General features: G+C 46.6%; 1 protein-coding gene across 5 annotated transcripts; it reads left to right on the top strand.

Moving 5' to 3' along the window:
- The first annotated feature begins 13,243 nt into the window (after positions 1 to 13,243).
- LOC142407489 (uncharacterized) lies at positions 13,244 to 26,644 on the top strand. Of its 5 annotated transcripts, none has more exons than XM_075497088.1 (8): positions 13,283 to 13,334; positions 13,803 to 13,894; positions 19,169 to 20,476; positions 21,606 to 22,544; positions 24,090 to 24,184; positions 24,420 to 24,587; positions 25,092 to 25,249; positions 26,083 to 26,644. In XM_075497088.1, the coding sequence occupies exons 3-8, from the start codon at positions 19,170 to 19,172 to the stop codon at positions 26,326 to 26,328; spliced, it is 2,913 nt and encodes a 970-aa protein (XP_075353203.1). In that variant the 5' UTR covers positions 13,283 to 13,334; positions 13,803 to 13,894; position 19,169; the 3' UTR covers positions 26,329 to 26,644. The 5 variants fall into 5 exon arrangements, 4 of the variants coding, with proteins under 4 accessions (XP_075353205.1, XP_075353203.1, XP_075353204.1 ...); XM_075497089.1 differs by having other exon boundaries at positions 13,315 to 13,334; positions 13,807 to 13,894; XM_075497090.1 differs by lacking the exons at positions 13,283 to 13,334; positions 13,803 to 13,894 and adding an exon at positions 13,244 to 13,250.
- Positions 26,645 to 26,769: the final 125 nt, after the last annotated feature.

Here is a 26,769-nt window from a genome sequence, read left to right as displayed (position 1 = left end):
AAAACATGCTGCTTAACACACTGGGAGAGCCTCCTGGAATAAGAGCAGCACAGCTCCGGGAGAGGTTCGTCGTTCGTGGAGGCCACGGCAGTGTCTGGCACGTCTCCGTTTCCATCGTGACCTGCCACTGAGATCGCAGGCACGCGGGGCCAGGTCTCCGGCTGCTGGAAATCCTCGCGACCCCACGCCTTTCTTTGAAGCCGAGCGCTCTGACAATTCCTGAGCTGCGAAAAGCGATGCACAAAATGTCACCCGCCTTTTTTGTTACCTTTCAGACGCTGCTGGGGACCCGGTGGCTCTGCCAGTGTGATTCCTTTCCAAGAAAAAAAAGAAAGTTTTAATGTAAATAGATGTCCTTTGCCAGGCCTGCGTTGTTCTGCAAGCCGGTATAAAACAGCTTTTTCCCCTCCAGCGGTTTCATTATGTTGTCCAGCTTCTACAGGAACTGGTAATTCAAGCTGATTTATACAGATTCTTAATGTAATTTTTACAGCTTTCAAACCATGAGATAATTGCACTCTCCAGGGCCGTGCGGCAATTAAAAATACATTTTTATAAAGTGACACGACTGCTTACAGAGCCTACCATTAACGTCAGAACACTTTATCGCTGACACGGTTCAAGCGTGAAGATGGAGAGGAGCGTTAGAAAGACGACACGCGCCTAGTTGTATTTAACCAAAAGCCTCTGTATCTGCCCCATTTCCAAGGGCGCTTAGAAATAAATCGAACCGAATCAAGCCAAGGTTTTTGCGTGCGTTTTGGGGCTGGTTTGCGTGGCACGGGGGGCTGCAGCTCGTTATTACCCTTGAGCACGTTCGTTTTGCTGCGTGAGTTTATATAAACGGTGCGTTAGCTGAGCGAGGGGGATGACCGAAGGAGGGAGGCAGATGACGAATGAGAGCCCTGGCCTTTGCTTTATTTCAGAGCTTCTGGCAGGGAGTTCTTATTTTGATTATTTTCAGAGCAGTAACAGCGAAATGAAGCAAACCGTAGCTCTGAGGTGCAATGCACATTCTCAAAATAAAACCAGAACAGAAACCTCAGCCCGATATAAGCCAGTATTGCTCACGGCTGTGATTTAGCCGTGGTTTTTTTCAACTAGTGAAAAGGCAGGAGTTTCCAAGCCGTGATTGCAGGAGGGCCGGGGTGTGTTTAAGCCAGCGCGGTGACTCGGAAGCGTCGCCGTTTTGCGCGGCCGCGTGTTTTTGGTGCAACGCGGATTGCACCGACGTGGATTGCGCCCTGCGGGCGGGAGGTGCGGAGGGGCAGGAATAACCATAGCCCAGGCCACTCCAGCTGCGCAGGGTGTAACGGATCATTTTCCAATTAAGCGGAGCAGACTAATAAAGTAATGGGTGTTAGGTATGGGACAGGAACTGCCTGGTCACGGCCACGATTTCTGTAATTGCTCGGCGGTCCTTCCTTTCCAGCCCGCCTGGGCTCAGCCCCTCTTCTCGCTGGGTTTCCCTTCCAAATTGCATCAGGAGCGCCCAGCTGACTGTACCTAAAGTTGCTTGTCGCGGAGGAATTGGAGTCAAACTGCTTCTGCATGCAGTTCGGCGTTTTCCCCGCAAAACTCCGCGCCCGCAGCGCCGTCTCCTGCGCGTCGCAGCGTCGCTCGCACCCTTGTCTGACATTGTCTCCCCTCGGTTTGTTTACAGTCTCCAGCCAGCGCAATCGAGGGACTGACTGAATTTACATCTTTTGGCATTGATATGTGGGATTAAGAAAGCAAGCCACACTGGCAACGTCGTCGCCGGTTGCTCAGCGAGTCTCTGCACGCAAAACAGGGTTGCTTTGCTTACATTCATGCTCAGAGAAATTGCTTTTTCCCTACGAGTGCATTTTATCTGGGGTGAGAGAGACGGAAGGCTGGTGCTCGGTGTAGGAGAGGTCAGACCCGTACCTTTGGGCACTAGAGTTCATTTCGCCTGTGCCTACCCCAGTAAACTCGGCCTCGCGCGGAGCCTTCTCCAGCCCCGTGCCCTGCCGCCTGGGCTGGTCTGCATCCCTGCTGTTAGACTCTCCCCTTGCAAAGCTCCGCATACGCAAGCCGCCTTAAGTTCCTGCCCAACCTCAGGCTTTCCCAAAGCAGCTGTGAATACTCGGGTGCTGCCTTGTTTAGGCAGCCGCTTCGACGGGGCCCATCTTTGGGCAAATCCTGACCTCGGACAGACAGGTTCATCCCCACTTGCAACCAGGAGAAGCCGAGCTGTGCCACGTATACACGGCACAACTTCTCCTTCAAGGTACAAAAGGTTTAGGCTCGCGTTAGAGTTCCTGCGAGAGCACGTTTGCAGCAACGTTGTTTTCTTATTTCTCTGCGATGCTAGTTTATAATCACATAAAGAGTAATGAAATAAAAATGTAAAAGCCCATCAGCGCACAATGTTCTGGGATTTTAATTAAGGTGAATTAAAACTTTGTAAACTCAAACTCCACCCGAAGGAATATTTTTCCTTTCTCCACTCTGGCATTTCTACAGCTCTTGAATTTGCACTTTTCTGGCGCTGTGCAATCATTAAATATCCTGAAGTAAAAGCAGATGCTTTTAACGAAGAGCTCATGGCCTGAACAAAAGTCACCGCTGCTATACCAAAGGGTGTATGGCCTCTCACTAGCCCTATCGCTATTTAGGAATTTTTTAATGGTAGTTGGGGAAACATTCTCTTAGAAAATATCAGTTATTTGCCTGCAAACGTTTCCGTATACTTATTTTGTGTATTCGAAGAGCAAGGTGGCCATCATTCTGCAGTGCAGAGCAGCAGGTCTCAGCTGAGCTTACGCTTGGTGCTGCTTCCCGCAATGAAAACCACCCCTGAGATTTAGTACTACGTAATTATTAATTATTTGAGATAAGCACAAAGCTAGTAAATTATTGCAACCTTGGTGAAAAACTCTGCAACCCTTCTCCTCCTCCTTCAGCTGAAGTTAATACAGCCCCTCACCTTAGATGTGGAGTAATCTTGACTTTCACAATATACAAAGCAAGCCGTATCATGACAAAAACAGATGTAAAAACCAGTCTTCAGTTCAAGCTGTCGCTCTGCCTGTTCAGTCCATTAACTCCTGCACAGACTACGCTGCGTTTCACTGACCCATTGTTAATCTCCTTAGACAGATCAATCCTCCTTTTTATTAATTATTCATACGCTCAGGCAGCGCGACCCCACGGACGGATGGCAAGCAGGGGTAACGCAGAGCAAGCCCTTGGCAAGGCGCGCGCCGTTTGCTGACCTGGAAGATAAGCAGTTCTATAGCCAAGGATACAAGCTGTAAAAACAACGGGAAAAGAGGTAAAATGAAAGCAGAGCGCGGAGAGCCAAACAGCCGGAGGTCCCCTCCCCAACCCGCTCTTTTAACCCCGAGGCTGGCATAACCCTGAGCTACAAAGGGGTACCCTGCCCGCCAGAGGCTGATGGAAATGCCCGTTGCAGTCTTCCCACTTGCACCCTCGGAGCCCTAGGACTCTCGGGCTCGGCCTGTACGAAGCAATTTAGACGTGCTCAAGCCCCGTCCTGGGACCACGGAGGGGAGCAGCCTGCGTCCACGGCACTAAACTCCATCTCCCGCGCAGGCGGGCCTTTTGGCATGTCCGAGCCTCGTTCCCCAGTTGTTTGGTTTTTAAGCTTTTCTTGCAATTCAGGAAAGATGGCCATCTGCGATTGCTCCAGTTTTTATCGTAATTAATATCTGCAAGAGGGAACGGTCCCATCTACACCGAGAGCTCCTGCAGAAGCGGGACATTGCTGCAGCTCCACCGTGGCAGGAGCAAAGGACCGGGCCTGCCCCTTCCCGCACTCCCAGGAGAAGCGGACCCACCTCCTCATCAAGCAGAACAATGTTCTCATTTATTTCCTTTACTCCTCTCCGCTGTTACTCTACGAGCGAAATAATGAATTATTTCCCATCCAAACATGGAGCCTGGGGGACTGGAGAGGGCAAGGAGGGCTTAGGGGAAAAGCAAAACTCCCTGGGAGGAGTCCAAAAATAACCAATTTGTTAACTTCCAGCACAAAACTTCCCTCCTCCTTTTCTGCGTTTAATGACCGTGCTGGGAACAAATATTGATGGTTAAAAGGGGATTAATTATGTTTTTAACGAGCTTGAACGTTCCACTTGCACAGAAACTGAAGCTCGCTGCGGACCACGCGGAGATCATGATGTCCCATCGGCATTTCCCGTTAGCGGTGACAGATCTCGGCACGGCCCTTCTCCAGGCAGGACAGCTGAAAGGAGCGTACAAAGATGGAATAAAAGATAAAGGCTGGTAAGAAAACCGCAATGGGCTGATTCTGCATCCAGGAAACCTGAGTCAGGTTTTCACACTAGTGAAGTGTTGCAGCTAGTCTAAATGCGTCATACGCTTCCATTTATATTAGTCTGTTATCTAATTACCCCTACAGGAAACATAAAGCCAATATTATTTAAGTAATCTAAAGAAGTTTTCATGTCTCTTTTCTGTTTGCTGTCTGGCAGGTAATTATGCCCAGCGCTGTGGTGAGAGCTCTTGATAGTATCAGAGGAGATGCTGCAAATTACAAAACCTCTGGAGTTAGGCTCGACAGGGGATTTGATAAATCATTGAAAACAAAAACAGAGGCTAGAAAGGTATTGCTGTTCGGTATCTATGTGAATCACGTATTTAAAAGGCAGGCTTCGTTCCCAGTCTGGCGCTGGTAAACATGACGTGCTTCATGAGCAGCCACTGCATGAAACAGCAATTTGTTGCCAAGAGTTCCCGTTGCCTTCTTTGCAGTGCCGCTGTAATTTGCCACAAAATTGTGTCTCTGAAGCGAGAAGCAACGCGAGAACCCATTTATCTGCAGGTTTACGAGCAGGAAGAGCATTCTCCGAGTCTGACAGCAAATTCTTCTGGTCTCCAGCTGCAGCTGTGAGATGACAGATCTGAGTCAAAGATACCTCTCAATGCCAATGAAAATTGGGGCTTTCAGGCTGCGTCTTACTGGCGTGTGGCTGGCTGAAGCCCACCGGCCCCACCTGGTGCGGTTTTCCCGAGGCAGCAAATGCAGAGGTGATACTGGTGTATAAATACAGAGTTCATTCCCTGAGCCATCTCCAACCCGTGCTCAAGCAGGGTCACCCAGAACCAGGTGCCAGGACCATGCCTGGCTGGCTTTTGAGTATCTCCAAGGATGGAGACTGCACAGCTTCTCTGGGCAGCCTGCTCCAGTGTTTGACCACCCTCACAGCAGAAAAAAAAAAGATTTTTCTCAGACCACCTCCAGGACAAAGTGGCTGGAGCTCAGTGGCCAGAAGCAGGGCTCTCGGGGCTGGGGAAAGATGTGGATCGCTGCTGAAGGTTTTAACAGGGCTGCTTTCCTTCCAGTGTACCGGCTGAAACGGCTTGTCCTCAGCTTCTCCCTCTCTTTCTCTGCTGTAGCATCTCCTTCTCCTGGTGTGTCTCCTCTGTGTTGTCTCTTCTTTCCCCATCTGCAGCATGCTTGCTTCTTGATTTGTATTTCAAAGTGTACGTATCAGGTTTCTTGGATGAAATCCCAGAGCTCCACATGTGGCTACTTGTGCTGGCTTTAACCCAGATTTCTGGCCAAAGGAAGAATGTGGTGCTGCAGGACCTGGTAGTTACGGCCAGGGATTGTCTGCTCCCGTGGTAATGACCTCTTCCTGCCCAGTATTTCGGACGCCCACCACAGCAAGGTTGCCACCTGCTTTGGAGGGAGCTGCTTGAAACCCAGAGCAACCCTCAGGTGACATTTCAGACACATTCAGTAGTTAAAGTTCAGACCTGCCGTGCCTTGGCAAGTCCTCGAGCACGTGCTTTGTTTTCAGACTCCAAGACGCCCTGCAGATGTACTTGCGTATTTTCAGGTAGCTGTACCTGTGAGTCCATCCTCACCTCCTCATGGGGGTTCAACAGTTGGGCAATTTACATGCATGTAAATTCATGCAAATGCACTCGGACCAACGGAGTCAGTCCATCAGCTCTAACCAAGGTGTTTCTTGTGATGGTTTGTTCCCCAAAGCCGCTACCAACTGATGTAGGAAAGGAACATCTTTAGACCAGCATCCGTGCTGGAAAACCAAGGGCACGCTAATGGATAAAACCTGTTGACTACGGCCGCAGCCTTCAGGAATGCTCCCCGGGACCCAAGCTGCGCAGCTGGGGTCCGACCTTCAGGAACGCGCAGACAATGACTAATCGTGAAACGTCCAAAAATATTTTGCCAGGTGTTTATTTCTCCAGGCAGCTGCCTTTTGCATGTTTACTTAGCGCAGGCGAATACTCCACGCCCAATCTGGTGATAAAAAGGGCATTTTCTCATCGCAAGCAGGGAACAAGCAATAGCAGCTGGAGGTACGAATACACCCACGGCAAAAAGGTCAAAGCCAGATCATACCTCCCTGAAGACACTTGGGTCCAGGACATCGCTTCCACCCCTCCAGAGAGAGCAACCAGATGCAAACCTAAATTCTCATCTTTTTTCCAAATAATCTGGGTTCTCAGATCATGATGAGGGCCCATTGCTAAGGAAAATCATCACTGGGGGGAGGAATATATTATCGCTGTGAAGACAGGAGATGTGTACATATTAAAAAAAAAAAACAACATAGAGGCTACCTCAGATGTCTAAAAGTCAAGGGGCTTCTCTAAGATTATATGGAGGGGCAGGCCCTTCCCAGGGGTGACCCTATTCTTTTGGATGCGTTCCCGTCTGCCGTACGTGAAGCACTGCGGGCTGGCTCACGCCGGGGCCGAGATGGGTACGGGAACATGAATCCAGTCCTTGCCTAAATTAATGGCTGCATTATCATTACAATACTGAATTATGGTCAGAGGCAAGGAAAGAGGTACAGGTGTGGGATTTTTTTGGTTTGTTTGGGTTTTTTTTCTTGCAGTAGAAAAATCTTGGTTGAGGAAGAGCTGCAGGAAGGCACCTAGGTCTTGGCTTGCCGTGCAATCACCTGGTCCCAGGCAGTAGCCAAGCTTTTAGGGATCCACGGTGGTGCAGAGCGGGGATTTTGATGCCAGCTGTAGCCTGCAGGCACCGGGGATGCTTTTCTGCTTGACTGGGCTTCGCAGGAGGGGTTTTTGCACCGATTTCAGTGAGTTTGAGGTCTTGCAAGGCAAGGCCACTTTCTGGGGATCGAGGGAAGATGCAGCTAGTCATTGCAGAAGAGCCCTAGTCCAATGTATTTGGACTTATTTCTTTTCTTGAAAATTCTCATCTGTCGACAGCTGGGATCAGGTGGAGTTTGTCTGGCATCACCCTCACCAAATCGGCAGCTATTTTAATAGAAGTCTTGGTCAAAATAAAGGATGCTAACATTAGCAGTGCAAGGCTGGGACTGTACATCTGGCAAGAAATTGCTATTTTCTTGCCATTAAGAATAACTTTTGGGTTTTTGCTCTGTTTCTTTTGGCTGGGAGCAAGGTGCTAATATTAATTTAGTCTCTGCGATCCTCTGCTAATCCATTTGGCCTTACGTAGGAGAGAGGAAAAAAAAAAAGCCTTTTTTTCCCCTCTGCTGATTGCATTTTTTTTTTATATTTAAGTGCCTGTAACTAAACAGGAGGCAGTTTGTTTCCAAGAGGAGAAAGCACTAGCATCCTGCAGATATCAGCAGTGTCTGTTAGCCAGAGACTAAACACCATCCACCTGCTTTCTAGATTCTGGACAGGGAAACAAGATCTTTATAATCTTTCACAAACCCCCAGACTCAGCAAACTATCTGAATATGGGCTTGCCTGGAAATGTGGAGACTTATGGAGTTAAAAAAAGGTTTGCATGCAGAGGGAAAGCTTGCCTGAGCACTCCAGAGCTGCATCAGACCTTCAATATTTCCTGGAATGTGACAAAATCATACGCTTCCAAAGGCAATTACTGGTTTTGATGCCTATAGTTTAGCATGGGTTAAAATATTTTGCTTCTCTGGAAGGTACAGGGAGAAACAGAAGTTTACAATGTGCCAACAGCTTAAATACGTGTAATAAACAAGGGCACATAACAAACGAGCTGTGCGGGGGATTTATTTGGTAACAAAGGGAAACCATCCGCTGATGCACCTCTCACATTTGGCTTTCCGTTGACCTAACAGGCCACTTGTCAAGAGCGTGGTGTCAGGATTGTAGTGAATTAACTCAAAAGCAGTCCACCCCGAAGCTGTGGGAATATATCCTATCGCCAATGCCTAAACGCAGGAATGGGCTACAAAGAAAAATTAGGTGGGGAAAGCGCTGCTCTGCATCAGTAATTCACAGGCGAGAGCCAAAATCGCAGATGCCCTAATGCCAATCGGGTGACGCTGACCTGGCTCCGAGTTCATTTCTGAGAGACCTTCTCAAATAAGGGTCCTGCCCAGGGCCCTCAACCTCAGTGGGAGCCCTTCCAGTGACTTTTATAGGCTTTGGATGCGTCCCTACAGCAGTAACATGAAGTTAACATCAAAACTGTTGGCTCAATAGCGTAAGGGAACAAGAAGTGTTGAAAAGAGCTTTTCCCACCACTCCAGCACAGCAGACCTCTCTTCACAACCCCTGCACAAAACCAGGGATCGTTTGGCAGGCTTTTTTTCTTCCTATGCAGCAGCACCCAAAATTGTTTACTGCATTGGTTAAAAGTAGGCCCTATAGCAGGAACGTGCACTAAACTACCTGATAGTCCGATATCAGAAAAATGACAAACACTGTTATGTTTTCCAAGTGACAACTTGGCAAATAATTATTCATCATCTTGGTACCAGACGAAGGCAGACGTTAAGGTCATCGGCTTTGTAAAGCCCCAAGTTCTCGTGGTGGAGCCAAGCCTCGGGTAGGAAGGGATCGTGATTTTAACCACCCAGTTGAACCGACTCATCTAGCATAGGCTTGGAGAACATCATAGATCTTACACAATTTACATAATTTACACATCCATAGAGTTTTAAAGCCAGGATGGGCTCTTAGTCCATCTAGTCTGATCTCATTTACCACCAAACGTACAGTGTCATCCAGTTATTGAGTGCAGTTGTGGCTACCTAAAGCTTTCCCTCTGGAAGGGCGCTGGAAATCATCTGGAGACGAAGAAGCTGCTATTTCCTTTTGGTTTGCTCCAGCAGCCAGTCTCTCTCCAGTGAAACAAACTGCACCTTGCTGAGAATTAAATTTTGCTTCTCTTTACTATTGTAATATCTCCTTTTCAAGAAAAAAATGCGTAAGAACTTTTATCAATTCACGTGTTTTTCAAGTGACACCAAGGTCTTGGAATCTTTTGCCAGAATATGTATTATAACTCCTTCTTGAGACTTAACATATAGGCAGCATAAGGGGGAGTATATATGGTATGTTTGATTTGTAGCAAAATCATATGCCAAAATGTATTATGCAGAGTAGCATTAGAGGCTAACCAGTACACACCACTGACATACAGACCAAGAGCCTGCTGTTTGTTTTTCATTAGGATTTTGTCTGGAATTTGCATTTTTAGACTATGCTGAAAGCTCTGTCTCTGTTTTGGGGACAACACTAAGGTTTGCTGAGTGGTGGCTTGGCTCCCTTTCAGGAGAGCTTCAGTTTCATCAGCTCCAAACTTGGGAAAAATGCATTTTGAAGCCCCCTCCTTCTCAAAGGCTCTGCAGACCATGTGGTCAGATTCTTCCCGATGTGACGGTCAGCTGAACAGCATGGGGGATGAATCTGTCCACCAAGGAAACTATTCAAATTGGCCTTTTTCTGTCCTTCCCAGAATATTTTCACTCCAGGCTCCTTAGCCATTTAACCCATCTTTTTCCTTTCTCCCTGGCAAAGGGGCAGCCCGGCACAGACTGGGCTCCTGCTGCGAGGCTGTCACATAGAATACCCTTCACAGATCTGCTCCTACCCTGCACAGGTCTGGCAGGCGCTCTCTGCCTGCCTGCAAATCCGGCAACGCTACCAGCGTACCACCAGCCAGTGGGGAAAGGCCAGCAGGAGCTGGTGGTGATCCCGAGCAAAGCCGTAGGGTTAGTTTGTCTGATTGCAAGCGCCTTAAAATCGTTTCGTCTTGCGCGCGAGGAGGCCGAGGTTACGTCAGTGAGCAACTGGACGCAGATCTCTGGATCCTGGAAAGGATGAGGGGGGCTGCAGGCTGGGCTGCTCTTTCCAAAGTCTGCAGCATCCTCTGGTGGAGCCGCAAGGAAAGGATGGCCATCCAGGGGAGAGGCACGGTGAGGTTTCGTCTCGCGTTGCCAAGGAAGAAGGGTTCGGGGCCTCTAAAAACGTGCCCCAGCTTCACTCGCCTGCAACGTGACTGGCAAGAGCCAAAATTGCAAAGGCCCTAACACCGACCGGGTGATGTTGTGTATGGGGAGCTACCCCCTGTGCTCCAGAAAGGAAGAGGCAGCCCAGCAATCAGCCTGGGATTTGGGGACTACATTTCCATTCCTTGCTTTGCTGCAGATGTCCTGGCTGACATCGGGCAAGCGTCTGCAAATTTCCGACCGTTTGGTGCTGCAGGAGCAGAACTTGTATTCGCAGCAGAGTGACCTGGCTGGCAGAAATGCTCCCCAACTTCTCCCCTTTTCCTGGTCTTAGTCACCATGACCAAAGCCTTCGCTCCCAGGCGAAGGAAGTACTCTGATAAAATCTGGGTTCCCAGGCTGCCGTTCTTTCCTGGACTTTGCTGTGTTTTGGCTTAAAGGGCAAAACGGGTTGTTGCGTCCTCTTTTATTACAACAGCCCCGCATCTGGAGAGCTTGCCTCACGCGTGGGGCACCTGGGTTCAGCGTCTTCCTCAGCCCGAGAGGATTCAGACACCTCTGGGCTGCCTCCCAACCATTTCATCTCTCCTGTTGAAATTGCGCAGAAAAGAATTAATGATTCAGAGCGAATAAGACACCATACCCTCCCTCCTTTCCCCACCCCCGCAGCAATCAGGACACTCATCAGGGATGAGGGAGACAGGGCTCAACTCCCGCTCTAGGAAGCCACGGGGTAACATTCGCCCCTGAAGTGCATCTGAGCACCCAGGACATCTGGAGAATCAAGTTCATCTCCTCCAGCCTGAGAAATAAGACTGGTGGCAGAGGGTGGTGTGAAATCCAGCCTAGAGTCACGCAGTCACCAGCGTGCCGGAGGAGCGTTGGGAGAATCCCTCCTGGGCAGCTCCGCAAAGATTGACACGCCGATACGACCCAGCGCAACAGCGCTGCCAACTTCTGCAGCAATTCACTCAATCCTTATGAAAGCAAGACTAAATTGGACAGGAGCCTGCACTTCATCTTCTCCCCCAACTCCTCTGGGTGAGAACTGTTGAGCAGACCAGGTTTCCGATAAAGTAAAAGCAAACACCATTCCCTTGTGCTAAGATACAGGAATATTATCCTGACATTTTAGCATGGATCACTCATATTGCTGGCTCGTTCTCTCCACTCCTAGAGCTGTGTCTTGACAATAGAAACATTCCCCGAATACAAACAAAATAATCAGGGTTGAAAACCAAATTCATGGTGGAAGCACGCACTCCTCGGTGGGAGCTATCTGTCAGGCTAGATTTGCCTCTCGGCCTGTATGAATCTAAGCAAGTTGAGTTTGCACTAGTTATTTTTATCCTAAATATTTTTATTCTGTCTTTCCTACGGTACTCTTGTTTTCACATAAATGTGTGAACATTTTCTAATATCTGGCCAGCAGCCTGATAATTATAGGATCCGGGTGCAAGTTTGTGTGACAGAAGTATAGAAAAGAAAGGTAAATAGCGTAATAACTTTCAGTGATGTCTGCTTCTTCCTGTTTTTTTTAACGGAGGAATTTATTTTACGTTGCCTCAAGGAATTACAATCATCATCCAACATTTTTACAAGCCATTAAAATGTGAAGATTAAAACCTGCACTTCAGTAAAAAATGCTTCCAAGGAGGAATTTATCTGTGATTTGTCTTGGAAACAAGATTTGTGTGTTTAAGTACTTGGCAGCCCACAGAGTGACTTGTCTCATCCATCGGCTGTTTAAAATTATTTCCTGTGATAAATGACAGCAATACGGGGTCACCGGTGAGAAACAGCGGCTCGTCCTGCAGGAACAGCGGTTCTGAGAGATGTGAGACCCCGTTTGTGCTTCTCCTAAGCCCAGACTTACCCCACCAAAGTTCAGATCCTTAAGTTAGTTCCTATAACCTTTCTCTTAACACTGGAAATAATCTGCCAGTATCCCTACTGGGAGATGGCGAGGAGCTGGATCTTGCTGGCAGAGCAAACTGGGCTGTAAGATGAGCAAAAACATTTATTGCGCCTCAAGAACAAACCCACTGTAGACAGCCATTGGCAACAGGAGCAATTTAACCTGATTGAATGCTACGCTTTGCAAATGTGAAAACAAATCATTTTGACTTGGAAATTTTTTCAGTTTTGTGGAAACAACTAAGCACAAGCTATGAAAATTCATGGATTTTTTTTTTTCAATCAACTCTTCTTAGTGAAGATGTGGATGGATCATTGGAAAAACAGAGTCCCCACAGAAGTTGTTAATTTTACTGTAGTCTGGCCTGGAGACGTAGAGAGACGGTACTGTACCACACCAGAGGGAACCGAGCCCTGGTAGCCAGCTTGAATCGGTTTTCAGGTCTGGGGCCCTGAAACCTGATCTGCTGTGAGACTGGAGCAAAGCTGGCTCACCTTCTCACAGGAAAAGCCCTCATCACACAACTCACACAGAGACCTGAGATTTTCTTCTGCCTGAGGTGGGTACCCTCCACAAAATATATCTGTGGACTGGCCTACGTGAATAGGCGCAAGCAAGGCCTGGCACCCTGTGGTCCTCCTGACCGTGGGCCTCTGCTTGCAGGGGGACGATGCTGCTGTTTCTTGAGAGAAAATAATTAACAGTATAGCGAGAGGCACTCCAAGTAAGGGGGTAAACCTGACCCCTGGCTGCAATTCTGAGGAATTTTGAGGGCTTCGCCAGGAGACCGTCCCCACCAGCGCCCAGCACCTCCTCTCCTCAAGGAGCGCGGGAACCGCAGCTGCGCGGGCCCCCTGCCCGCGCCCAAGATGGCTGCCTGCTCCTGCCCACCGCCTCCCTCACTCAAGATGGCTGCAAAAGCCAGGCGGCTGGTGTGGCGAAGCCGGGGCGTCCATGTTGCTTTCGGGCAGCAGGGCCCTGCCAGGATGCCTTCCCCGCGCCGTACCATTCCGTCGAGGAGGAGGGAAGGGGAGGGGGTGGCGGTGGTTGCGCCCGGGGGCGGTGCCCGGGCGGGAGGAGCGCGGCGGGCGCGGCTGAGGCGGGAGCGGGAGCGGGGCGCCCCGCCTGGCAGGGTAAGGCCGGGCGGGGGCCGTGAGGGGACGGCGGGGCCGGGCCGGGCCGGGCGGCGGGGAAACACCCCCGGGGCCGCCGGGAGGGTGAGGAGGGGGCCCGGCTGCTGCTGCTGCCGCCGCCGCCGCCGCCGCCCTGCCCGGCGGGAGGATGAGCACTGCCGTTGGGGCGCAGGCCGGGCCTCGACGCCTCGCAAGCAGGCATGGCGGCGGCGGCGAGGCCTCAGCCGGGAGCGGGGCGTGGGGTGGCCTTGCGGTGTCCCTGGGGGAGGCCTGTCCCCTGCGTGGGTGGCGGGTGACAGCCAGCCTGCCCCATGTCTCCGCGCTGGTGTTGCTCGGAGCTCCGGCTGTCTGCTGTGCCGTGAGGAGACTCAGAGTGTTGCCAAGCTCAGGGAAAAATGTCTTTGGTTTCTGGCTCCCTTGCAGGGCTCAGGGGGAACCTGTGCGCGCTGCAGGCTGTTTGTTTACACACAAAGTAAATAGTAAAAGTCAGAAGATGATTGCAACTCTGTGTTGTCAGTGGTGTAAGGAATGACATGGTGCGGTATCTTTCAGATAGGATTGTGAGCGTTAGTGCTGTTCCACCTGGAAAGCGCGGTCAGCCTTGATTTTCTCACGTGAGGAGCATTTCCAGTTGTGTCTCAAAGGTAACGTACTTGTTTTTTAGAAAGGCAGAAATCAAAGTTCTATATGTTTAAAAAAAAAAAGAAAAAAAAACACCAAACAACTTTGACTCTTGGAGGAATTTGTCCAGCACTGTGCTGGAGGATAAATTGGGGTGCTCTGGATGGCAATTCCTCAACTTACCCAGCAGTGCACAAACAGGCCAGAAACTGTGGCGGGAGAGGTGCAGTTGTTACTATGTGCTCGGTGTCCTGACATACCTAACTTTATGTATCTGCATCGTGTGGGAATTTACGTGAATAAGCTTAACTTCCCAGGTGATTAATACAGTTGAGTAACTCCAGCTGTTATTTGTGTCCTTGTAATGCTCTTTTTCACCTATGTTAGCTTATTATCTCACTCCTGTTAATGTATTTTTGTTATCACAACCCATCTTTAAGACAGGCAAATGTTACCTGATTTTACAGGAAGAAAACAAAGCAAAAAATCAGACAAAATATCACAGGTATGGCTCGTTTGAGGACTGAAGCTAGGCCTTAAGCATCTGTGGCAATGAGTCTTATTGCCCTTCACTTAGGGCAGTTTGTGTGCTCTTAAATATTCTGCCTGTTGTATTGCAGTTCTGGTTGTTCAATCTGACCTCGAGAGGTTCGTTTTATCGGTCAGGATCTGGGGTGTTGCACTGCTGCTATGATCTACCCACGTTGGTCTTATTCTGCCAAGTGGTAGCCCAGGTATCAAGAGGAGCAATTACGTGCTCTTACGCTATACCAGCACTTCAAAGAGATATTTGGGCAGTTTCTGCAGAGGACAAAAACAATCAAGTAAGAGCATGCCAGGACTCTTTCCCCCCCCACCTTAATGCCATGAATATTTCAAGGGTTCTCATTTTGATCACTGTTGGGGCCCTTTGTTGTACACGTACACACAGCTATTGAGAGTTTAAAGGAACCCTTCCTGGGAAAATAACTTAAAGAATCATTTCCTCCTCACTTCTCTGAAGAGAAACTTAAGATCTAATTGAAAAAGCTGGGGGAAAATCAAGCAACCAGAGATTATGTATATGTTGCAAACAGCAGGGCCTATTTCTGTGAACTAACAGAATTTTTGAGAAGTATGCAATTCAATTTCTTTGACCTAGTGGGTTCTTCTCCCCTCAATACTTGGGTGTATAAATCAGTGTACCTTCGCTGTCTTCACTTCAAAAGGGCTATATCGTATCACACCATTTAAAACTCTGGCCCATAGAAATTGCAAAGTAGATGTGAACAGTGAAAGTCCAAGAAACAACGATGTTTTAGAAATGTTTACTGTCCTTCCTACAAACATCTTCGTTTACTGTGTTAATTATCCTGAATTAGAGGGCTGCTATCAACTATGTTGTTGCATCAGTAAAAAAAAAAAAAGGCGCTGTAGCACAGAGCAAATATAAATCTCTTCTTGGAGATTGGAAGCCACTGTTAGGCTTTATTTTTTAAAATGGTTGTATTTATTCCAGTGGCCTTATCAGGAACTGTAATTGAATTGAAATACATTTTGGCTTTTGCAGTGGTTCTGTTAGATTAATTATGTTTTCTGTAAATCTTGCATACGTGCAAATTCTTTAAAGTATTTATTCCCTTATTACCAGGCAAAAAGCTAAAAGAAGTTACAAACAAACCTGTAAAATGCAATATGTGGAAAAAATACTGGTTTTGTTTAAATTTTTCCCGTGAAGTCAGTGTCTCGGAGACTAGCAACTTGTTGCTTTCAGAAGTAGCTTCAGGGTACAGCAGGATGATGTTTATGAGGGCTATTAACCTCTAACTAGCTCCCTTTTGCTTCCTGGTTTCCTAAGTGGTAACGGGATCAGTGGTATCTTTCTCCCAGCTGGCTGTGAACCCTGCTGCCTCCCAGGAGCAGCTCCGAGAGGGTTTCTGAGGGTGTGAGGAAATAGCAGAGGGGTTGAGGAGCGGCAGAGCATGCTCCTCCTGCTGCATTGCACTTTTTCCTCCTCGTGACTTGTCCCATGTTGCCGCTCGGGAGCTTGTTCTGCCGGGTTAGGGTGGCGTGTTTGACGTAGAGCAGGAGAGAGAAGTGCCCATCGTTTCGAGATTTGGGCTGGCTAGAGCGCTGGAAAGCAAAAGAGATGGGGTGCAGCTCTGGGAACGCGTGGTTTACGGCTGCAGTTGGGAGTGAAAATTACAATTATGAAGACCAGGGTGCCTTGCGTTCATAGATGGAGAGAGAGAATTAAACCTATTAATGATGTTGCCGTTATTTTTCCTATTCGATTACTGGTGGTTATTTCAAGCCAACGTTAACGGGCAATTAGAACAAAATATGTCCTTCTCTTTGAGTCAATAACTGAATGACTTACTGCAACGTTTGTCATCTTTGTTCCCATTGCTGTGGATGGGAATTCCTCAAGAATCTTCTCTTGTCATTAAGTGTTAGTGAGGTGTAAGGAGTAAGGAGAAAATAGCTTTCCTAATCCATTGGAGATAAGAAGCTGCTTCCTTACCCCCAAAATGGAAGCAAAATACTCAGAAATCTTCTATTACCACAACTTTTTTTGGGAAAAAAAAAATAATCTTACATACTGTTTTATACCCCTGAAACATTGTGTTCTCAACTTCGTGAAACCGTAAAACATGAAAACAAACTATATGCAACACCACTTCAGAAAACTGAAGATCAATTTCCTCTCCAAATGGTAACAAAACATACAGTCTCATTTTTTCTGAATAAAAAAAAATTGATTGATTTGTGGCGTTTTTCATTGGAAAGACATTTCAGTAAACCATTTCTGGGCTGATTTAATCTAGAACCAGCTGAACTAAAGAGATGATGTTGGAACGTACCTCTCCATTTGGCTTAGTACCAGACACTAGTGTTAGTAGAGCTCACATGGGAGCGCGTATCAAGAATTTATCACAGATGGGGATCTTAAAAAGGAGAAGGAGGAAATTAGCACATGCTCTGCTCATCGATTTCTTTAAGCACTACTGATCGGTGAGCTTCGCAATGCTCGGGTCAGTTCTGCGCAGAAATGAAGAAGGATATGCTGTTGGAAAACGTTAAGAAGGGCAAGCCAGGGAATAGATTAAGTGGAAGCTTTTGTGAATTTGCGGGCTGAATATAGGTATTAACCTCCGGATCTTTGTTTTTTCCCGCAGCCTGCAAGTGTGCCGTAGGAGCTGTTAGGGTTATGTCTCCACATAGCCGGTGATCGCTGGTAGGGAATAGTTGGCAGATGTTGAGTTGGGAGCGTTTTAAAGAGGCCTGCACATTCGTAAGACAGAGGCTGTGATAACTATTGAACGTTTGTAGGAGTCTGGATGTGAGCAGTCCTTTTCTGATAGAATTTAGACAATGCTGTTTTGCACATCCCCCCCCCCCTCAATTTCTAGCTTCTGTGGGATGTTTCAGCACGTGATTTGTTTGTCTCTTTCTTCTAGTTACTTTTCCTAAGCATTTTTCCTGTAGTAATATTTTTGTTTTCTTTTCTCTGAGTAAACATCTTTGAACTTGCTAGCAGTGAGGAGGTTCTGCACTAGCTAGGTGCGAAGGCTGAGATCCCAAGCAGTCCCTTTGATTGGGTCGGGACTTCTCGCAGGAGCTCATCAAGCACTCAGGATCAAACCCCCAATTAAGTACAAACATTTGAGGTTCTGCATAACTCACATTTACAGACATCTTATATCTAGTAGAAATCTTCCCCGTTTCCTACAAACATAGCTGTACACGTGCCAGTGGCACTTAATGGGGTCATTAGAAAATCAGTTTAAACCTTTAAATGCAGTTTTTAAAACATTATTCGGGGTGTCACAAGCACTGAATGACTTACGCCTTGCAGATTAGAAGATGATTATCCTCTGCGGCACTTGCTGCGGTAGCTTGTAATGGGAAGAGTATTCTCAAAACTATCTCTTAAGCTTGCTATTCAAACTTACCCACTCTAGGCTATGTATTGTATTCAACTTCCTGGTACTTTATGTTGAAGACACATTTGTCTTCTTAATCAGACAGTTTATATCTGCCAGCAATGTATTTAATATAATGTCAAACATAATTTAGATGAGAAGTGAAAGTACAGTTTGGTGTCATTTTCTGCCAACCATTATTACTGTGAGAGGGAAGCACATCAAGCCAAGCTTAAACGGAGCCTTTAAGCAATAACAAGCTGATTCCTGTTTATTTTGGCCTAATGTTCTTCCCTTGGTTACAAAGCTGTTGTAAGCATGTGCTAAATAACAGACATTTAAAAACCATGCTAGATCAGGAATATGAGCTTAGAGGATCAGATCAGAGCATCTAAAGGTCTCAGTAAGGTTGACAGCATCGTTGTTGTGCTTTATGGGCAAGGATAAATGAGACTTCTTGTTCCAGCGGTATAGGTGTCACATGCGGGTTGAGACAGGAAAGCCACAGAGTTCTCGGGCATCGGATTTACTGTAATAATAGCTACTGTTTGTCTCTCGAGCTGGTGGGGAAATGCAAACCATGCTTTCTGAAAATGTCAGAAAACTTCCGACCCCTATGTTTGTTGATTGAGAAGAAGCAGTTTTGAAATATTTTTCAAATAAAACACTACTACCTCCTAAAAAAATTTGTAGGTATTTCTAGATACGTAGTTTGTCCCTGTATATTATTTAAGTGGCTAAATATAATAGAAGCTTACTAACTATTGTTATTAACCCCTAGGTCTGATTGTTTACATGGGGGGAAAAAAAAAAAACAAACCAGAAACAAAACTGAACCGGATCCAAAGATTTATCCCCCTGCTTTGGCACAAGGGGCTGCCTGGCGCAGCGAGTGGAGCCTGGTGTGACTGTGAAAACACAGGCTCTGTTTCAACACCAGCCTGGAAACAATCAGAAGTGAAGTGACTTGCTATGCTTCAGCTCCCTTGTGGTACAAGAGGGGTGGGGAACGATGCTTGTTTCCACTGTAAATTGTTGTGACCTCTACTGTTGAAAAGTGCTTGTATGAAGAATGTTTCGTTATTAAGCTGGGCCAATCACATTACTTGTATTTCGTTACTGTTACCATCTGTGCTACAGAATGCTTGCTCTGAAGGGTTATCCTAGAGTGTAAATCTAAATCTGTGACTGTAATAAACCAAGTGTGTTTGCTGATGACGGTTGCATTGATAGAAGTAACCTTGAGGTCTTTACCACATCTTGTAAGTTAGGAATTAGGGCATGGATCTCCACTGAGCTTTTTCTTAAGTGATTGATGTTGTACATGAGTGCAAAGATAGCTCATGGAAGAGGGAGAGCAAGCATTCAAACATTTGTCTGTTTTTCTGGCAGGATGGAGAAAAAGAAAATTCTAATGAAATCCAAGGTTGCTGCTCCTAACCTCCTGAGGGCACTGCATTCTCTGTACCAGTTCGGTCACCTCTGTGACGTGACAGTGCACACACAACACCTCGGAATACAGGAGGAGTTTCTGGTTCACAAAGCTGTCTTGGCAGCTTCCAGCAACTATTTCAAGGGGCTTTTCCTGCACAATGAGATGCTGGACACCAAGAATTGCACAGTGACTCTGCAAGACATTTACACAGAAGAGTTCACCTCCTTCCTGGAGTTTGTTTACACTGCAGAAGTGGAGATTGAAGCAGAAAAACTACAACGGATGAAAGAAATAGCCGAAAGACTTGAATGCAAGGATTTGCTTGATATTTGTGAAGAAGTGAAAGCAGAGGGCAGGAAGGGTTTAGATTTGAGCCTCCATCTGAAAGGTCAGCTGCGTGAAAATGGCGGGCCACAGTGGACTCGCATCCAGCAAGAGGAGAACCGCAAACTGAGTAACTCTTCCCAAGTTGTGGCAATACCCATGCAGAAGAAACTTTGGGATAGGCAAAAACATAAAAAGTTGTTGGCTGGCTATGAACTCATTGAAGACCAACCAGCAAGCCTGGAGCAAGACGACACTGCTTTTCCAGAACCAAAATCCAGGACAGCAAAGCTACCAAAATGTAACAAGACAGATACCAGAAACAGACTCAGCGTGGATATCGTTAGTCTGGAAAATGAGAATAGTCATTCTCTCCTAAGTCAGACTGAGTCAAAGGAAGCCTGTGTAGTAATTAGGAATGCGCTGCCTGAACGGTGGGAAGATGAGAACAGTTTAATTTCCAAATTTGCCAGTAAAACCGAATGTAGGAAATCACCGCGGCACATGGCAAAAGTCTTGCCGCAGATCCCGTGTGAGAAGTGCAACGAATCGTTCCGTGTTATCAAGCAGTACCAGTCGCACATGGAGCTCAAGCACGACGTTAATCTGGCTGTCAAGTACAGCTGCAACATGTGTGAGCAGCACTTCTCCACTCACCAGAACCTCCGGCAGCACTGCCTCGCTGCTCATAGTGACGAGTGGGGCTTCTCATGCATGTTTTGCGACAAGAGGTTTAAGCGCCAGAAGGACATAAACGACCATGTCCGCAAGGTGCATGAGAAGAAGCAGGATCCCCAGGCCTGCCCGTACTGCGACAAGGTCATCAGTTCCAAGTGTGGCCTGACAGTCCACATACGAACGCACACGGGGGAGAAACCTTATAAATGTGAGCGCTGCCCTGCCAGCTTTGCTCAGAGGTCTGCTTACAATACTCATGTAAGGTACAGCATTCTGTGTGTGTGTGTGTGTGTCTGTGCGCGTCCGTGTGCACACAGGAAAATGTGTTTTCTTTCTGGGCGCCAGGATAAAAGTGTTCTTGAAGTCCTTGCTGCTTTAGTTCCAGAATTCCTTGGATCTGATCAGAAGTGTGTTGAAATCAGCACAGATTTTTTCCATTGACCTCATCAAGCTCTCAGTCTGGATTACTGGATTGAGGTCTCCCAGACTGGGAATTTTTCCCGTTGAATCAAAGGGGACTTGTGCAATTGGATCTCTTAGGTGATTTTGGAAGCCTCAGATTTGGGTTCTTAAATAGGAGCCTGAAAAAAATCAGCATCTGTTTAAAATGCACAAGAAAATGCCCATTTCATAAACGTGAGGGCAGTGTGGTGCTTTTTAGTATGGTTTTCATGGGCCAAATATCCTGCATGCTGTTTTGCTGGGCAGCATGAGCTTCCAGATAGGCAGCGCTTAATAAGCCTGACTGAAAAGAAGATGTTGAAATTGTGCAGTAGCTTCCAGAACTGCAGAAGTCACTGTACATGTCAAACATCTCTGTACCCTGCCTGTGTGGTACAGGAGATAGGTGGTTTTCTACTGGATCTCAGCTTCCCTTTTAAAAAATGTCAAAATTTGTTTGTAGTTCAGTCCAGTAAGAGAAGAAACATTCCAGATGTGTCACGAGTGCAGTGACACTCAGTGCATGTTCCATGTTCCATGCACTGAGTAGCGATAAGTAAACTGCTGCAGTTGATGGCTTACAAGGGGATCTGTTTTCTTTTTCTGTGTAGGCATTTAATCTATATTTCCCTTGTTTTAAGTCCATAATTTCTGACCCTGTCTACCATGGCCTTGGAGGAAAATTCATAGTCCATCCTATGTTACTAGTCAGTTCATGAATACGTACACTTGAGAGGCTCCGTCCTTGATGAGCTGAGACATTTTAATTTTCTTTAATTATCTGGTCCAACTCTACACAAAATTTCCCTGTTGTTCGGCTTTCCAAACACGCTGTTAATTTCTTAAATGGTGTGAAGAACAATTAAAAGGAAATGACTCTTCTTCCAAGGCAAACGTGTCTGAATTGAAACAATTAAACTTATTGAAGTTGTGCTCTGTTTATTTTAACAGAAAAATCCATGAGTCTGGGCAAGAGAGGAAACTTATGCCTGTCTATTGGATGGTAGTTCCGCCTGCACGTAGACCAAACGCAACAAGCTGTGACAAAGATGCTGACAGAGAGACGTGGGATGGGACATCGGAGGCTGAACGACAAAAGTGTGCGAGGTACGAAGAGGCCACGAGTCGTGAGGAAGAACCAGGGGGTTCATCTGTTACCGAAGCAGACTGTAGCAATGAGCAAGAAGAACGGAAGCGGAAATATAAGGAAGCTGAAGGAAGAAGTGAAAAAACGAGTGAAGAAGGGAATGAAGATGAAGGTGACATGAGTGTGAAGGGAGAGGAGGAGGTAGATTACGAAGCGGGGTATTCGGAAGTTGAAGACAGTAGAGATAATGAGGAGGTCTGTACTGAGGAGGACGATGAGGATGATGAATACTCTAATGAGAAGGATGGTGAAGAACGTGAATCGGATGAAGAGTTTAAAATAAAGAGGGTAAATAAAAGTGGGGTGAATAACAAATCTACCTATGTAATAACGTGTGATAAGTGTAATGAGCAGTTTGTTTCCCGGAAAAAGTATGTGGATCACTGCAGAGATGTCCATCAGTGCTTGCCTGGTAAAGTCTATCAGTGTGACATCTGCAGCAAGTCGTTCGCTAGTTACAACAGCTGGAAGGAGCATCGAGCGTGTGTCCACACTGAAGAAAGGCAGTTTGCCTGCACCCTTTGCAACGCTACTTTTAAAAGAAAGAGAGATGTGAGGACGCATTATATGCGGAAGCACGAAGGCAGAGTCAAACGTCCTCTCTGCTCTGTCTGCGGGAAAATCCTCAGCTCTCGAACAGCACTAGTGTTTCATATGCGGACGCATACAGGAGAAAAACCTTATGAATGTGGCATTTGTCATTCAAAATTTGCTCAGCCATCGCAACTTAAGATCCATACCAGGTCAGCCTACAGTACTGCTTCTCCCATTACCACTCCCTGCATGCCCAGTGTACTTCAGCACATCTTTTTCCTCTTCTGACTTCCCAGTTCTGAGTCATTCTCCTTGTGTGTCCTTCTAACAGGAACACTGGGATATAATTTGTTCTGTAGTTTCTGTGATTAATTCTTTTACGTAAAGGCTTTGTGTGCAGCTGGTCATTGCGTCAGTTTTAGTAAGGATTTTGAAACAGATGCTCTATCCAAACTTATAAGCGAAAGCCAGTCATTGGAGACAGTCTTCAGAATAAGATGATGGCCTTCCCTGATGACAAGTAGCATAGGCTGAAGAATTAGTCAGGGACCTCAGAGAGCCAGATGCTGAGCTCTGCTCACTCTTTATCGCTCTGAGCAAGTCATTTAGTGTGGGATTTCATTTCTTGTACACAATGCAAAAGCTGGACTTCTCATCTGGGCTCCCTCTGTAGTCATTGGAGCTAGACTGGATGAATTGCTCTCTGGTGGTGTCTATATTAAATGTGTCCTCTCCCAGGAGAGGGTGAATCATCCCATGGAATTTCCCATCTTTCTCCAAGCAGGGAGCATAGCAGATAGCTTATAAGAGGAGGTTAACTGTTGGAGGGCTAAACTGGGCGAGAGAGATGCTGTTACTAGAGGCCGTGGACCCGTACAATGGGGAGAGTAGCTTGCTTCTGTCTCCTAAGTGTTCTTACCGTGATTTTAAAAAAATTGTGAGGCATACTGATTCGGGACCAGCAAAATATCTGAAATGTCAAGATAATCTCTGAAGCGCAGCAGAGCTGCGCCGCCTGCAAGATGCGGTATGACTGCAACAAAACAGTGACTCATGGGGTTTGTGTTGGGTAGCTGGCTGTTTCATAGTTGCAGCATTTTGTCTGACAACTCAAAATTATCCATGTTTTTGCACACCCATACTATTTGGGTTAGAATAAGGGAAGTCAGCACAGTGTTAAGACCAAACATTAGGCTCAGACTTTCTCTGATTTGAGCTAGTTTAAAATCAGATATCCAGCATGTGTTTGGAAACACAGCTTGCCTGACTTTCCTTAGTGCTTTTTGTCTTAAAAATGGGAATATCCTGCCAGTTAAAGTTTGCAGGCCAGAGGACATGAGGCGGAGGGATTGCAGAAGCCAAGAATGTGGCCCACAGTGTCCCAAGAGATCTGCTGCTGGCGTTGTGCTGGGGACAATCTGGATGCACTTTCAGTCTCTAGCACAGCAGCAGCTTGTCATCTTCCCTGCTTTCTCCCTTCCGATGCTGATACTATGAGCTGTAGCTTGTGAAAGAAAGGTGGAGAGTGAGGAAAAGGCAAACCTTAAATGGGAATTTTAGTGCTTTAGTGTAGCACCTATACTGGCAAACTCTCTTATTTCCTGAGTGAGCAGAATGTACTTTTTTCCACTTCATTTAAAAAAAAACGAAGTATGCTGCTTGTAGTGTGTAGAACGTAATTTCAAATACGGTATTTCAAGAACGTGCCACAAGAGCTAGTTTATTAATAGTCATTTGTGTTTCACTTCATTTAGGTCCCATACAGGGGAAAAGCCATATATTTGCGAGGACTGTGGGGCTTGCTTTGCTGATAAAGGCAAACTCACCGGCCACAAAAGGACCCACACAGGTAGGCATTAAATACTTCTGTTCCTTCCATCTGGTTTCTCCCATCGCCTCCCTTTATACTGCTAGAAATTGCTAGGGATTTGAAGAAGATGCACGCTTTTTTTTTTTTGGTAACTCGCAGAAGAGACTTCAAGTACCAGGAAGGAACTACTAGGGCTAGAAAGACATTTGAAAACCAACTTTGAAGTACAAAATTCTGCTGAAAGAATTCAGAAGGTCTTTTTCTCTTTACTCAGGAGAGCGCCTTTTTAAATGCGATGTGTGTGGAAAACATTTTGCCACCAATGAATATTTAAAATGCCATAAACGATGCCACATGGGTGCCAAGCCCTACAAGTGCGAGGTTTGTGGGAAGGTGTTTGGACTGAGAGCCTCGCTAGCCCAGCACAGTAACGTCCATGCAGGTAACGAAACAAATTAATTGGGGCTGGGAAAATAAAGAGCACTGGAAGCTTGGGTCTGAAGAACTTTCCAGTTTGGATGGTGACATTTTATTCCAGAACCACTTTTATAAGCTCCTTGAATTAGGTGCTGAGGAGAAGCAGGGCTCATACCAGTCCTGACTTGTTAAACAGGGCACAATATCGTCTTGTATGGTATCAGATGATGCTTGCCCAGAAGACTGAGGCCTGTTTTGCGCTGCTGAAGGATGTCGGAGCAGAGAGCGGCTGTAGTTGCTGCTATTCCCCTTGCAAGGTCAGGGAGCTGTTGTCAGGCTTTCCTTTGCAGCCAAGAAATATTTATCACGTAACCTTAAAAACCAGGGCCTCAAGCACGTCTCTCCTACGTACAGCGCTTTATCAATATTGATCTCTTAGAAATTCTTTACGCTTTTTGTCTGCTGAAATCAAGGCCAAAAGAACCTGCCTTCTAACTCCGTGCTTCCTGGGTTTTGTTGTCGTTTTTAGAGACCCGTCCGTATTTCTGCGAACAGTGCGGGAAAACGTTCACCCAACAGGGCGCGCTCCGACGCCACCAGCGCATTCACACCGGGGAAAAGCCGTACAAGTGCAGAGCTTGCGAGAGAACCTTCACGGACATGTCCACCTTGCGCAGACACGTGTCGGTACGCTGCCCCTCGGGCCTCTTCGTGGCAGGCAAACTGCGGTGGTGACATTGAACTACCGAGAGAAGTTTCTTGGTTTGATGAGGATTCACGTTGGTGCTTAAGTTCTAATCTTTATTGAAAAAAAAAAAAAAATGTGGAAGAATGAATGTTAGGGTTGGGAGATTGCTCTACCATCTACAGACAGCTTTTAAAAAGACATTTCTGAAGTGTGCAGAGTTTTCCTCTGGCAGCGCAGCAGCTCCCACTACTGGCTGTCAAACCAGCCATCTCCCAGCTGGTTGTATTGTCTTCCAGAGGAAAACCTCATCTTAAACAGTGGTTATTTAAAATGCTTATTACTGATGAATCCTTCGCTTAAAAAAAGGAACGGTACCGCATTTTGTGTTACAACGGTCTCTGCGGTCTTTCAAGCCTCTTACACAGAGGCCGTAACATGATGGTTCATAACGTCTTCGTGCTGCAGGTGAATGTGATTTTATGTGTTTCTGGTGTTGCGATATGCTGAAAAATGGATTGCTGAGCTTAGCTGTTTTCGGAGACCTTTGGGTCCTTGAAGTGGCTGCTAAGACAGAACATAAAGTTTTTTTCCAATTACAAGTTTTTCACTTCATGTTTGCCTGTGTGCTAAAATTCTGCCTTCTTTTGGAAGCGTTCCCTGACAGCAGAGCCAGAACATCAGAGCCTTTCAGAGTTCAGCTTTGCATTTGAGCACAAAATCGCTGGGTTAACCTGGATTACTATTCCATTTTGCACTGGATTAAATCTTCAGTTATTGTTAGGAAAAACTCGGATGTAATTGTGTTTTCCCCCTTTTTTTTTTTTTCCCCTAGATTCACGACCGGAATGCTCACTGGAGAAGTTTCTTAATAGATCTTACAACCAAAAAAGACCATAATTGGTCCAAAATAGAAACATTCTCGGAAGCCTGTATGGGTGAAGACTCTGCGCCGGAAATTTGGTCAGTTGACCAAGGTAAACTTTATAAACCAGAAAGCGTTATTCTTAAAAAAGTAGAACACGTGCCATCTAGCGTTAGTAATGCGGCAGACGCCGATCGCTCCCTTTTATACTTATAACGTCGGTTGTCGCCGGAGAACTGTGCAAGCTGTCCAGGTCGTAAGAGGCCAAATTAGCTCTGAGCGTTCGTTACGGCTGCCGGGTGCAGCTCTACCGCGTGGCGTCGTCTTCACGCGGCTGAGCTGGAGGCCCAGCCCGGCAGTCGGAGAAGGGGTTCGTCGTTCTTGTTAGAATTATCCGGTTAGATTTTAGATCCCTACAGAGGTTTATTTTTTACAAAGCCTTGGATACATCGCGGGGTGTCTCCTTGGGAAAGCACGTGCAGGTTTGTGTGTGTATACAGTGGCTGGAAATTGATTGATTGCTTTTTTTTTTTTTTTTTTTTTTTTTTGGTAATAAAGATGCGCTCATAACGTAAGTGGCCATCCATCCCGTCACTCATTTATTTGCCTAGACTGGACTGCGTTAACTCGCGAACTGGGTAAGAAGAGAAAGGCGGG

Source organism: Mycteria americana, chromosome 3 (genome assembly GCF_035582795.1).
Source record: "Mycteria americana isolate JAX WOST 10 ecotype Jacksonville Zoo and Gardens chromosome 3, USCA_MyAme_1.0, whole genome shotgun sequence".
Taxonomy (NCBI): Eukaryota; Metazoa; Chordata; class Aves; order Ciconiiformes; family Ciconiidae; genus Mycteria; species Mycteria americana.
The sequence above is the reverse complement of the archived record's forward strand: the minus strand, read 5'-3'. Positions and strand labels throughout refer to the sequence as shown.

Coding starts and splice junctions, on each gene's coding strand:
- LOC142407489 (XM_075497090.1), top strand. CDS start 19,170: ATGGAGAAAAAGAAAATTCTAATGAAATCCAAGGTTGCTGCTCCTAAC. Junction 20,477..21,605: donor GCTTACAATACTCATGTAAG/GTACAGCATTCT, acceptor TTATTTTAACAG/AAAAATCCATGAGTCTGGGC. Junction 24,588..25,091: donor GCACAGTAACGTCCATGCAG/GTAACGAAACAA, acceptor TGTCGTTTTTAG/AGACCCGTCCGTATTTCTGC.